General features: G+C 44.3%; 1 protein-coding gene across 6 annotated transcripts in view; it reads right to left on the bottom strand.

The window, feature by feature from the left end:
- The window catches only part of ZZEF1 (zinc finger ZZ-type and EF-hand domain containing 1), a 121481-nt gene that overhangs the window by 18749 nt on the left and 89022 nt on the right, over positions 1 to 13710 (bottom strand). For 4 of the 6 annotated variants that reach the window (XM_049861233.1, XM_049861234.1, XM_049861237.1 and 1 more), the window contains 7 exons: positions 10711 to 10861; positions 9155 to 9294; positions 7347 to 7627; positions 6440 to 6614; positions 5741 to 5873; positions 2692 to 2891; positions 441 to 560 (listed from right to left, as the gene is read on the bottom strand). In XM_049861233.1, coding sequence (XP_049717190.1) covers positions 441 to 560; positions 2692 to 2891; positions 5741 to 5873; positions 6440 to 6614; positions 7347 to 7627; positions 9155 to 9294; positions 10711 to 10861 — 1200 coding nt within the window. The remainder of the gene's footprint in view (positions 1 to 440; positions 561 to 2691; positions 2892 to 5740; positions 5874 to 6439; positions 6615 to 7346; positions 7628 to 9154; positions 9295 to 10710; positions 10862 to 13710) is intronic. The other 2 variants (XM_049861235.1, XM_049861236.1) reach the window with 1 other exon arrangement.

Raw genomic sequence — 13710 nt, 5'->3', positions numbered from 1 at the left:
TGGAGCCATAGTACCTCTGCTATGAAAAATTAAAGGCCCAGGGAGAACAGTCATAAAACTAAAACTATCAACTAAATTCCTATATAAAATAAACACAAGTGAGGACAGATTTAGAAACTGATTTTAGTTCAGAAGAACTTTAAAGGGAAATAATAATTCAAGGACATTCTTTATTACCATGATATAATGGTCAGCTATGTGTTTCCATAAAACACTTCTCTCCCAATGGTCTTTGAGCCAACATAAAATTCATTTGCCCGGGCCCAAGGGAGAATAGGTGTCATCATCTCTATTTCCAAATGGAAGAGAGAGGTAAGGCAGTTTTAAAAATGCCCAGGATGAGAGCAGTAGGGCAGAACCAGCTGTAACTACTGACGCCTGACTTCCAGGCAGGTAAACCTGCAGCACGTGGTGGCAGCAGGAGCCCCCCGGTCCCTTACTTCCAGATCCCGGAGGAGCCACGTTTTACTGAAGCCGGTCCCTTTGCTGCACTTTTTCACCAGCAGTTTCAGCACATCGGTCTGAAGGAAGGTAGCGTGGGTCTCTTCAAAACCATGAGCCTGCCAGGCAGAAAAGAATGATCTCTACCATCTCAGAAGGAAGAAGGAAGCCTTTCTCAGAGCCCAGCCTCAGCTGGTGGCCCACACTCACCTTCTGGTGAAAAATAGAGAGTTTTAGGGCGGATGAAACTCTGAACCTTAGCCATCATCCACTCTCTTCTCATTCACTCTTTAATCATTCACCAAGTATTTCGGAAGCCTAGCACATTCTTCGTGCTAATTCCTACGCCAAGAACAAAATCTTTATGTTTCTCCCCTACTCTCAACATTCCAAAAGCTTCCCACTACCTTGAGACTAAACTCCATACCCCTAACATGACCGACAAGGTCCTACCTGGCTCCCCGCCTCTTCTCTGGCCTCATCTCCCTGTTTGCACTATCCTGTAGCCCTGGAGGTTCTTCCTGCTCCTTGACGACCATGTCTGTTTCTGCCTTAAGTTCTGGGGACTGCTGCTCTCTCAGGATGGAATGCTCACCCTGGTTTCAGACGGCCTTGTCTATCTACCATCTCAAACGTCATGTTCTCAGAAAGGCTTGTCCTGACTCATGGCAGTCTTCCTTGAAGTCTCCCTTGCCAGTTAGACTGTAAGCTCCAAGAGAGCAGGGGCCTTCTTTCTAGTTCACCACCACACAGTCAGTCCCATTTGGCATTTGGTAACACGCAATGAACGTTTACTAAATGGAGGATTCAAAGACAGAAATGGTCTCTGCCCTCAGGAAGCTTATTTTCTCTTTCCTACTATAATGTAAAGAAATAAAACAACAGCAGATTGTGATAAATGCCATAAAATTAACAAAGAACAGATACACAGTCTCAATCCTAAAACTAAACACTCAGGGCTGGACCAGAGCAGAAATGGCATTTAGTCCAGTCTCCCTGTGATGCCTATATCCCTCTATGACCTCCCCCAAGCAGTTATCCAGCTGCTACTGAACACCTTTCAAAGTCAAGGAACTCACAAACTTTTCGTATTAGCTCTTTCTTTCATGGATGGTTCTGTTGGGAAGATCCTAAAAATGAGCTGAAATGCATCTCCTCAATAGGTCCTCCCTCACAACACCCTTCAGGTATTAGCAGAAAAGAATCGTGTCCCCCACAAGTCAAGGCTTCCCATCTCCAGGCCAATCATGCTCCAGTTTGTCTGCCTCCTCCTACCTCAACTGCTAGACCTATAGGTCAAAGATCCCATAGGATACTAGCTCCCCTAAACCTGATGGTAAACCAGGAGTTGTGGGAAGTGAGGAAAGTGAGAAACTTTTCAGTCCCTATTTCTACTGATCTTCTAGAAGCTCACCTTCTAAGGTTAAGGTTTTGTGTCAACTTGGCTGGGCCGTGACTCCCACTGGTTTGGCAGTTATGATGTAGCCTGGCAGCTACGTAATGACGTGATCACCTCTACAATGAGATCTGACATGATGTGATCACCTCATGATGAGAGCTGCTATGAGCAGCTAATCAGGTGAAAGGGAGTTTCCTTGGGGGTGTGGCCTACATCCAATATAGGTGGACTTTCTGGCAAAGCTCGCTGGTTTTTACTCGCTCTGGATCCTGAGGCTGGCTCCTCTTCATCTGACCTCCAGTTCTTGGGACTTGAGCTAGCAGCTTATCTGCCTGTCCTGGGATTCATTAGCCTCCGCTGCCTGTGAGCCGGAGGCCTGCTGTCTGGCCTGCTGATTTTGGGTTCACCAGCACCTGCGGCTACTTTGAGTCTGGAGAAGCCTCCAGCCTGACCCACAGACTTGGGCATTCCACTCTCTACAACCACATGAGCCATTTCCTTGATCTCTTTCTCTACATATATACACGTACACACACACACACACACACACGTGCTTTACTGGTTTTGCTTCTCTAAAGAACCTAGCCTCATATAAAAGGTGATGTCCCTATGAAGTAGTAGTATCTGGTTCCATGAAACAGTACTGAGGAAACACAAAGAACCAAATAGTGGGAAAATTCTATTTCCTCATTAAAGTTATACTTGTGCAAAAAGCCCAAACATTCCTAAAAATAATCAAGATCCTGTGGTCACCCACCCATGACAATTGGATGGTATTTCCTTCTAGTTAACCCCCACAGATGTTAATTCACGACCAGAGTCATTCCCCAATGGAAGAGACTCGCCATTACCTTTAGTGTTTTATATAATCCTTTGAGGGCCAGGGACAGGACCCAGGTTGCTTCCACAGCCTCGGGACAATGGGTGTCCATGCTGGTTTGCAGAAGGTGACTGACGATAAAGGCAAAGTGCTGGGAGTACTGGCTCAGCTGGGCCTGAGAGTCGCTGCCCTCCTGTTCGCCTCCCTTCTGGACCAGCTGATAGTCCTTCACTGAAGGACGATGTCAGGCAGGAAGAGAAAGGTACAAAGAGTAAGGTCAACGCTTCCTGCACTAAGTCTATTCCCCAGTATTGCCTTACTACAGCAAGAACTGCAGACCCCAAAACACAAATCTCCCTGACTTCAGTCCCAGCCATTATATTAAGGCCAGCTTTTAAACAAGCAGAACACTGAGAAGATATATGAAACAGTGGTTTTCAGACACTGGGGCAATAGGTAGTGCAGAACCATAATCCCTGAGAAAAGGGGCATAAACTAGGCGAGTCCTTTGACAGTACCAGCTGTATGGAGGCAGTTTTCAGGCTGCAGAGGGAGCAGAAATCCAATTAGAGTCCAGCAGTCTCAATGAATTGAGGGGACAGAGATCCAGGTTCAGGGAAGCCAAGGCAGCCAGAATTTATGGGGCAGGATACCACAGAGAAGGGAGTTACACATGTGCGTGCACACGCAAGCACACACACACAGAAAGAAAGAAGAAAGAGAGCTGCTGAGGCCTGCAGAGGGTTCCCCATGAATCTCTGGCTGAGGACTGATCTGCATGTATGTGAGAGGAAACCAACTAGAAAAGGGGCGGGAGCTACCAAAAAGCCGTAGACAGAACAATTCCTGGGGCTCACACAGAGCGTGGAGTATTTTGTGTTCCTACCAGTGACAGTGGAAAGACCTCGTACCACGAGGAGCACTGAGAATCCTGGAAGGGTACTGCCTTAGGAGTTGGGCTAAATGGGTCCTAGATTAAAAGCTGCACTGGATTTATCCTAACAAAGCTTAAAAGCAGATCCAAAAGGATCTAATTCCAAGTAACTTACCAGCACACCAGAACAGAAATGAACACTATTTAAAGGAATACAAAAAAAAAAATCCAGCATCCGGCACCAACAATGTGAAATTAATACGTTTGGCATGCATTAAAAAATTATCAGGCATCCAAAGAAGCATTAAGATGCCTATATTGGCAAAGAAGATCTCAACTCAGCGATCTAGACTTCCACCTTAAGAACTATAGAGAAAAAAAGCAATTACAGTCATGCGTCACTTAACACCCACTACAGTTCTGTGAAATAGGACATTACGCAATTTGGACGTTGTATGAACACCATATCATATACAGGCACTCCTCGAGTTACTTGCCCAGTCCCACCCACTGTTCTGCCCGCCTGAGGAACAGGAGCAGCATGCTTGCCAGACAAAGCTCAAGAACTGTATCTACTGGATACAGGAGGCTGGCCTTGCCGGGTGTGCAGCTGTGGGCCAGGCTGGGGTTGACTGGAACTGTGCGCATATCTCGGTGCAAGGCAGGAGACATGGGGCGGGGCGGGGGGGGGGGGTGGCGTGCAGAGGTGGCTGCAGGGACTGGGCAGAGAGTGGGTGTGCAGGCGTCAGAAGTAAGGCTGGCAGTGGTGGCCCTGGCTGCCAATGTTCGGTTGGTGCCACAGCTTTCTGACCATGTGCAGCCGCCACTTCCACCACCCAGTGTCAGCTCTGACCACCCTGGGTCGGCCAGAGTCCCTGGCAGCAGCAGCAAAGGAACCATATCAGGTGCTGCCCTGGGCCTGAAGTGAACAGCTGTACAGCTGCTGGAGGGTGAATGAAGCCAGGAAGAGGGCAAGGAGGAGGGGAAGGTGGAGGAGAAAGTGCTGTGGGGACTGGGATGCACCCTGGAGCCCCAGGGCTCCTTCACCCTGAGGATTTGGGGCAACATCTGACAGCGTATACATCTGTGGTCCAATAAAGTTTTTTTTTTTTTTTTTAATTTAAGGGAAGCAGCTCTCCTTTTATTATCTCTCCTGCTAGGGAAATAATAAAACCATTAGGGGGAAATAAATGGACAGCTGCTTTCCCTTAACAATAATTAAAAAAAAAAACTTATGGGACCGTGGATGTATATGTAGTCGGAGGTTGCCCCAACTTACGTGGCACATGCCTGTATACCCAAAGCAAATAGAAAGAAGAAATTAATATGATAAGGGCAGATAGCAATAAAACAAAAATAATACAGAAAAAAATTAATGAAGCCAAAAACTGGTCTTTTGAAAAGATCAAAAAAGTTGATAAGTCTCTACCTAGACTGTCTAGGAAGTAAAGGAGACACAAATTACCAAAATCAGGAATGAGAGAAGGCAGCTGATACCCCATACTAGCTGAAAGAAATTAAACAAAAAACCAAACAAATTATTGCTGTCGAGTCAATTCTGACTCATAGCAACCCTACAGGACACACAGTAGAACTGCCCCATAGGGTTTTCAAGGAGTGCCTGGTGGATTTGAACTGCTGACCTTTTTGGTAAGCAGCCGTAGCACTTAACCACTATGCCACCAGGGTTTCTGAAAGAAGTTAAAGAGGACCTAAACGATATAAGACCTAAATTTATTCTCTGGGTGGTGCGAACGGTTAACGCACTTGGCTACTAATGAAAAAGGTTGGGGATTCGAGTCAATCGAGGGACCACAGAAGAAAGACCTGGTGATCTACATCTGAAAAACGAACCACTGAAAACACTATGGAGTACAGTTCTACTCTGATACACATGGCGTCATCATGTGTCGGAACTGACTCGGTGCAACTGAGGCAACTAAAGAAATTAAATGTCCAGAATGTAACATCTGGCTAACTAAAAAACACAAGCCATATCCCACAGAACGACAGTGTGGAAAGGGGCCTTCAAAACCGTCCAATCCAACCGCATATTTCAGAGATAAAAAAAAGTTATGGCCGTAACTTTCTTTAAAAAAAAAAATTATACACAAGGGCAAGAACCAAGGAGTCTTCATTAATTTTAGGGTACACTGGGATTAGGCAGTTTTCTTCCATATTTAGAAAAAATAATTATGCTTGGGACCTGTTTTCCTTTTCCGGCTTTTGACATCGACGATCACGGCCCTGTTCTTCTCAGTGAAATGCTTCAAGATGATCACATTATGTGGTTCATTGGCATTATCCATATAAACACAGCGGGTCCCTACGCAGAGGACCTAGGACATGAGAGAGAGAGGCAGAAAAGGCAACTCAATAGCACACTGAGACAGGAAAGAACACTTTAGGCATGAGCCCAGTCCCTTTTGCTCGTGCGTCTGTCTTCAACAAGCACTCAAGGGTAGCGTTCTTCTCATCTCTAAATCCAAAGGACCTGGCACAGCCCCGGCATAGAACTGGCTTAAGCTCTGGCTAGGTGAAGCTGAATTTGACAGCACCCCTTGTTCCAAGCAGCTGAGAGACATGTAGATTAGAAATGAGCTCAAGAGGGATGCCTAAGTGGAAAACAAGTCTACTTTCAAGTTCTTCATGATTTAAAATGATAAAAAAAAAAATTCTTATTTCAAGCCAACTACTACAGGCCAATGAAATGACACAAATGGCTAAATTGTTAACTGTGTAATTTGGACAAATCATTCCATAATCTTGAAAAATAGCAATATTGTGAAAGCAAATTATACAACTGAAAAAACAAAACCAACACCTTCCATAGAGATATGCTTACAGAGACTCTGATGTACGTGAGGAAAATGGGATGGGTGGCCAGGCCTTTGGAGTGATGTACCTGGGGGAAGCCGACCAGCACGAGCAGGGTGAAGATGTTGGTGTGCTTCAGCTGGAAAGGGAGCTGTTTGATGCAGTGGTCGGTGAAGGTGGCAATGACGTCACGCCACAGTGGGGCGCTGTTGAGTGACCGTAGGATCTCTGCCATGGAGCACGCCCAGTCTAAGCCCACCCGGCTGGAAGGCAAGAGCTCCATTAGGGGGCAGTGCACAGGGCTCCAAACTCAAGTCATCAGATCTCGCTGTACTCCAGGGCGGCCCCAAGGGCATGCCAAAGAGCCGTCCTCTGCCACTTAAGAACTATCAGAATGATGTTTTCCATGGTTTAATGGTAAGTGGAAAAAACAAAACAAAAATCAAGGTCCACTACTTACAAAGTCAGTCTAGAACTATGTTTGAAAAAATCCCCATAAGGTTACACACACACAATCGCGTGTGCACAACTGCACACACATTGACACACAGGAAAAAAGTTTGGAAGGAAATACACTAAAACAGCACCTGATGCATTAACATGGTATGAGCCACAGCCAGGGTGATTTTTGTCTTCACTTCTGTTTTCCAAATTTGGTATTATGATTATACTACTTTTATGATGAAATATACTCATTTTCCTCAACCCCCAGGCCTTCATTTATTGCTCTCAGGAGAAATGCGGCAGGATTTATACCATCAGAGAGATGAGTTGGCAGACGGTGCTGAGGCTGCTCAGCTGACGCTCTCTTAAGCACAGCTTCACTGCGGGCTGACGGCATTGCTAAAAAGACCAATTCTGTTCTCACTAACGGTTCCCAGAGAACAGCACCATAGCACACTGAAATTAATCATGAGTCAGACCTAGGACCTAACGAAGTGAACACCAAGGTGGGGTAGGGTGGGGGAGGCTGAGTGAGTAAGAACCAAGTCTACCTGTCTAAACACACAGCTCCCAGGCTGAAGAGCAGGTGAGTGGTCTTCCAGCCATCTGGCACGACAGAACTGTCCCCTGACACGAACAGGTTGGGTCTGGCTGAGAGGACCTTGGTCACTGCGGCATCCACCTCTGCTGGTAAGAGGCGGACGATTAACTGGCCCAGAAGACCAAGGGTGAGGTGGTAGGTTTCATTCAGGTGGCCTGCGTTTGAGATGACGGCCTGAAACATTAGTGGGAGGACGTGCTCCTGGTCTATCAGGGGGACTGTGGGACCCTGCTGAGAGAGGAGGAAAAATCTGTTCAGTACAAAAACCCATGTAACTAACTGCTTGCTCCATCCCTTCACGCATTATTTACAACTGGTCTGCTGCCAAAGGCGCTATGTGGTGTTTCCCTAAATGCCATACGTATGATCAAATGTCAAATAAGCATTTTTTTCAGGGCTCATCTCACAATCCTACTTCTAATTTTCCTTTACCCTGAAAAATAAACTTTAAACATTGTGGGGAGATCAACGTCCCCTGCTCCTATATCCCCACTGCAAAACAATTCAAATAATTCAGAAATACACAAGAAGTTAACGACTGTTACCAGTCTTTCAAACTCTTTCCCGTGCATATTTACATATTAGATAAAATTATTCCATCCACGTTAAATTTCAGGACAACATACTTGTAAAGATACAAGCTGAATCATTTAGGGTGAAGCGTCAGTATTTTTCTACAATTAGTATGTATAACATGACATTGTTTTTAATTATGATTCTTTATCTTTTTCTTTTGAAAAACTTCAAGCTTACAGAAAAATCGAAAGAACAATGACTGATGAATACAATGATGTTCTTTACAGAGTCAACAGTTTTTAATATTTTGCTTTATCTGTGTATGTATGTATGTGTGTACGTATATATGTGTATATATATATATTTTATATATATACACACACACATATATAAATTACAAATATCCCAAAAAACCTATATTATATATACACACACACAGGAGCCCTGGTGGTGTGGTGGTTAAGCACTTGGCTGCTAATCCAAAGGTTGGTGATTCAAACCCACCAGTCACTTTGTGGGAGAAAGACGTGGCAGTCCGCTTTCGTAAAGATTTACAGCCTTGGAAACACTATGAGGCAGTTCTGATCTGTCCTATAGGGTTGCTATGAGTCCAAATCCACTCAACGGCAAAGGTTTTGTTTGGTTTTTGGAGATGTATATACACACATATATACACTCATACACAGATAAAGTTAAATATTAATAACTGGTACAAGGACTAGAAGGCAGGAGGGGACAGGAAAGCTGGTAATAGGAAACCCAAGGTTGAGAAGGGGAGAGTGTTGACATGTTGTGGGGTTGGTGACCAATGTCACAAAACAGTATGTGTACTAATTGTTTACTGAGAAGCTAGTTTGTTCTGTAAACCTTCACCTAAAGCATAATAAAAAAATATATATATAAATATTAACAACTGGTGACTGACTCTAGGTGAAGAACCCTGTTCTAGTCATTGTTTCAATATTTCCGTAAACGTAAAGTTTTCCAAAATAAAATAGAAGAAAAGATAATCATAATTAAAAACAATGATAAGTCACACAAACATATTATAGAAAAGTTACAAAATAGACAGCTATAAAGAAGAAAAATAATAATCATTAATAATTCTACCCCCATACTCCCAGAGATACACAATGCCTGCCTTTAATAACAGTTTGTTTCAGTATATGGCTTTCCAAAAAGATGTTTTCCTATGCACACCACTACCTTCTCTTTTAAAAAGAAAATGTTGACTTCTCTTACCGACTTTAAAGGAGGTAACATAGCTGCTAGTAACCCCAAAATCCTCTTCTGGGAGCACTCTGCAAACACCTGCTCAGGGCTTGGAGTCACTGCCTTTTCCTCTACTGGCTTCTGAGGCGATGGCTCTGAATTTTCAGCACCTGAGATGTAAGACACCAGACTTGCGGATTTTGCCGGGGTTTTGCATATGTGAAAAGCGCTGGGCGGTGGTGCACAGCAGCTGCTGTACTGCCCCTGCGCTGCTATGGGAAAAAGCTGTGCTTTCTACAAATCTGTTGCTGAACCGGGGCTCACATGTCCCCTTCTCAAGGAGACCTACCCTGATCACCCTCCGGCAGGTACAGCCGGCCCATCCCACCATCGCTCCCACTCCCTCTGCCCTCCCCACTCCCCTTATCCTGCTCTTTGGTGCTTGTAGCATTTAATCACCTTTGAACATATTGTATAATTTGTATTTCTTGCTTATTGTCTGTCTTGGCACCCAGATTTTTGTTCTTGTCAGTGATGTATCTCAAGCACCTAAAATGTTTCTGGAGCACAGCAGGTCCTTGGTAAATGCCTGGTGAACGAATACACCGCACGTGAAGCAGGCTGTGACTGTCAGGAGAGCTAGACTAGGATGGATTCTGATGAGCTGGACTGATGTGCAGTGTCAGCTCCCTAAGAGCTGGGCCCACAGCCAGGGCAGATGATAGGGGCTCGCTCTTCCCTCCCTCACACAGTGGGCAGATGGGAAGACCCTGCTTCCTCTGGGCTGCCACAGGGAGGACACCGAGGTTTGCTTCCAGTCTCTTCAGCCCACAGCACCTCCACCTCACTGCTATCGTCTCCCTAAAGCACAGCTCTGACCTTGTCGCTGCTACCTTCTGGCAGGCTGAGAGCCCCACACTGCTCAGGCTGGCATCCCAGGCCCTCTGCAGCAGGGTCTCACAGCACTTTTCAATTTTCATCTTCCAGTGTTCCACTCCAACCCTACACACCTGCCAAAAAGGAGTCTGGCCCTGAATTTGGCTGGTGGTTTCCCACTTTGTGGCCTACGTTTATGTTATTCTTTCTGCCTTGAATGCCCTTCCCCACAGCAGATTATCCTATCATGTTAAAGGTCCCCTGCATTTCTTTCTTTACAAGGCTTTACGCGGATATAATCTGTTCTGGAGAGATACCAATCGCCGTTAACACTCCACTTACTCTTCTGGGCAGAACCACATTCTGCCTCAGATTAGTTACTTGCAGCTTTGTCTTAAACCCTCCCAGACTGTGAGCTCCATGAGGGCAAGAACTCTGTGTCTCTCTGTCTTGGTCTGGTTTATCCCTAGGGCCTAGCACAGTGCTTGGTGCCTAGAAGGCACTCAGTAAGCACAGGAAGAATAACTAAGGGCGTGAAGCAGTCAAAATGAAGGAATGAGGACTTTCAAAGTGTCATCAGCACCACTATCACACAATTGAGAAACCATGCACCTCTGTTTGTAGCCAGCTTATAACTGTGTGCAACCAACAGCTCAGAGATGGGTGTGTATGCATTTAAGATGAAAGCCATCAGTATAAATGGTCTTTACCTGGAAGTCCCGGAGGTGTGCTAACATCTGCAGCTGAGTCTGCAGTTTGGGTCTGGCATGAAGGATCCTTCGTTAACGACACACCTTCACCTGCCTTGCCTCTCTGCCCGCAGTCTAAAGGTCTGGTCTCCTTGTGAGCAGCCCCCTTTCCCTAAGAACAAATGGCGGGTGTCAAAGAGTTAAGGCCTGTTATAACAAGTTTACTCCATTAATATTATAACACAATTTTTTAAACATTAGCCAGTCATCAGACTAAAAACTTTAATTTCCTTAGGAAATATCCTTCAGTTCTTATACGATAAACCTATACTCTGTACTAAGACACAAATCATAGTATCATCACATCTCCTCAAACATCTTCCAAACACCCCTCCATCAGTCTGTGGTCACACATTTTAAATTTTTCATAGTTAAATGTTACAAAACACTAATTCTGAAGAGCCAGGCTCTGAATGTGAAGGATTTAAAGAATAAATTAAACAATTTCATTTGTACTTTGCACTTTATGTAAACACAAGAGTGATAAACATTGAGAAAAATATAATTAAATATGAAAGGATTTGGATTGGGATGGTCATAAGGTTCCTGATTTATGCCAACAAACCCATGTTCATCTTCCCTTTTATAGTCGCAGAGAACAGCATACTAGGAAAAGCTTCCCCTGGAAGTAGACTAAATCAGAACTGTAGAGGTTTTAGGGGGCAGGGCAGGGGGGAATCCAGCTTCCAGGGGCCTTAAAAATGGCTCATTTATTCCTCCCAGATTACGTACTTGTCTCAAAAGGAAAATATATCTTTACAATAGAGATCTCTGTCACCTCCTCAACCTAGTGAGCAAAAAGCATCACTAATAAGGATGTTTCCCTTCTAATCAGGGGAATATCACAGACAGCACACAATGAAATCCTCACTGCAGTGGACAGGCAGAGAAGCTGTGGCTAGTTTGCTAAAATGCTCCCAAAGCTGCAGCATAGCAAGAACGTTTAAGGGAATGGCAAAATTAAAAGCCAGCCAGTTTCTGGTAATTCTCCACTCTGGAGAAAATGGGAGGAGGGGTTGGGGGGAGTAGAGATCTGTTTTCTGTGGGAAGCCTGCCTAGTAAAAGATCTGGGAAAATGCTTCTCCTAGAAGAAGTGGATGGGCTCCCCACAGTAGCGGGGGAAGACCATTCAGTTGGGTTACAATTGCCTGGCTAAAGCTTGAACATAGCATGGCTAATCTCTTCGAACCTATGTGCTAACTTTTTGAATCAGTCTTCTGAATTTTTCACCCAAGAAGATATGAGTATAAATGATCTAACCAGAACATCAGAATAATTGTAATTGAATATATTCCTTAGTTTGGTGATTTCTTTGGTGATTTTCTATAATTCTATGTTTTCTACATCGCACAAAATTCCAGCTATGTCTGCTTAAATTCGTAGGAACCCAGTGACATAGTTAATGGCATTTATGTTCTAGGTATCGCTCAGTTTGGACCAGCTGGATTAGATTTGGTCAACTGTATAATTTTGCATTCCTTTGACTGATGGCATTTAATGTGGTTATTTTATTTTTCTGGTATTTTTGGTTGGCTATTGTTAGGACCTGGGGATCTGGGTAGTGCTAAGCTGAGAACAGGAGCCCTGGTGGTGCAGTGGTTAAGTGCTCAGCTGCTAACTGAAAGGTTGGAAGTTCAAATCTACTAGCTGCTCCTCAAGAGAAAGATGTGGCAGGCTGCTTCTGTAAAGATTTGTGGCCTTGGAAACCCTATGGGACAGTTCTACTCTGCCCTACAGGTTCGCTGAGTCAGAATTGACTTGACGGCAGTGGGTTTGGCTTTGAGTTTTTGGAGCTGAGAACAGATTTCTGAATATACCTGATGGGTTTTCAAAAATTAATTAAGAAACTAACCATGTCACGTAAACTGGACACTAATTTGACCCAGGCTGTTAGGAAACTTCAAGGCCCATTTCTGTAATGGCTCTTACTTAATTATTATACTTGTGAATCCTTAATGAGCAAGCCCTTAAGCATGTGTCTCTGCACCCTCAAAGCAGGCCTTTAAATGACTCTTCCATGACTGAACCAGGATTCCTGGGGGGGTGACAGTATGGGGTCAGATCAAAGAATGCTGCCTGGGATGTTCCGGTGCTGTGGAGTGCAGCAGGACAAACGGCCTTTGAGTAGAGCTAATCCTGGTCTAGGGAGAAGAAAAGAAGCAGTGAAATTACCTGTGAGGAAGGATAAATGATGGCGATGTATTTTTGCCTTAAAATTAGTTTGTGTAGTAAAGTAGGGCGGGCGACACATAAGCCTGTATCTAGCATTTCTGACTATACTAAAAAAAAAAAAAAAAGCCTCATTCAATTCTACAGATTAAAGGAGAGAAATGGACAAGAAGATCAAGGGGCAATTTGAGCCACCTAATTGCAGAATTAGGAGGAGTCCTGGTAGTGCAGTGGTTAAGCACTCAGCTGCTAACTAGAAGGTCGGCAATTTGTACCCACCAGCCATTCCATGGGAAAAAGATGTGGCAGTCTTCTTGCATAAAGACTTACAACCTTGGAAACCCTACAGGGCAGTTCTACTCTGTCCTATAGGGTCGCTATGAGTCAGAAACCATTCTACAGCAACAGGGTTAACTGTGGAATTAAGGCTTTAATTCAGCTGGCCTGCAGACATACTACCCTATTTACATCCCAAAGGAATTTATCTATGAACTAGAGCCAGAGGGAATATAAATTGAATGATTTATAATCGACCCTTCCCCCCCCACTTTTTTTTATAATTGAACTTCCTAGAACTAGAACTAGGTAACAAACTCAGGAAACAGCATACACTCATGCCAAAAACATAACCATCAATTGTGTGGGCCAATCCTGAGTCTTTTATTCTATATAGCAAAGCTACCATATACGTCGTATATGACAGTCTCCTGCTAGGTGATACGCAGGCATATAATTTTTATTTTCTCAGCACATGAGGGGATAACTCAGGTTTCAGTAAGTCTCATAAAGCTT

The sequence above is a fragment of the Elephas maximus genome, chromosome 19 (genome assembly GCF_024166365.1).
Source record: "Elephas maximus indicus isolate mEleMax1 chromosome 19, mEleMax1 primary haplotype, whole genome shotgun sequence".
NCBI lineage: Eukaryota > Metazoa > Chordata > Mammalia > Proboscidea > Elephantidae > Elephas > Elephas maximus.
This window is presented reverse-complemented; position numbering and strand designations above follow the sequence as displayed.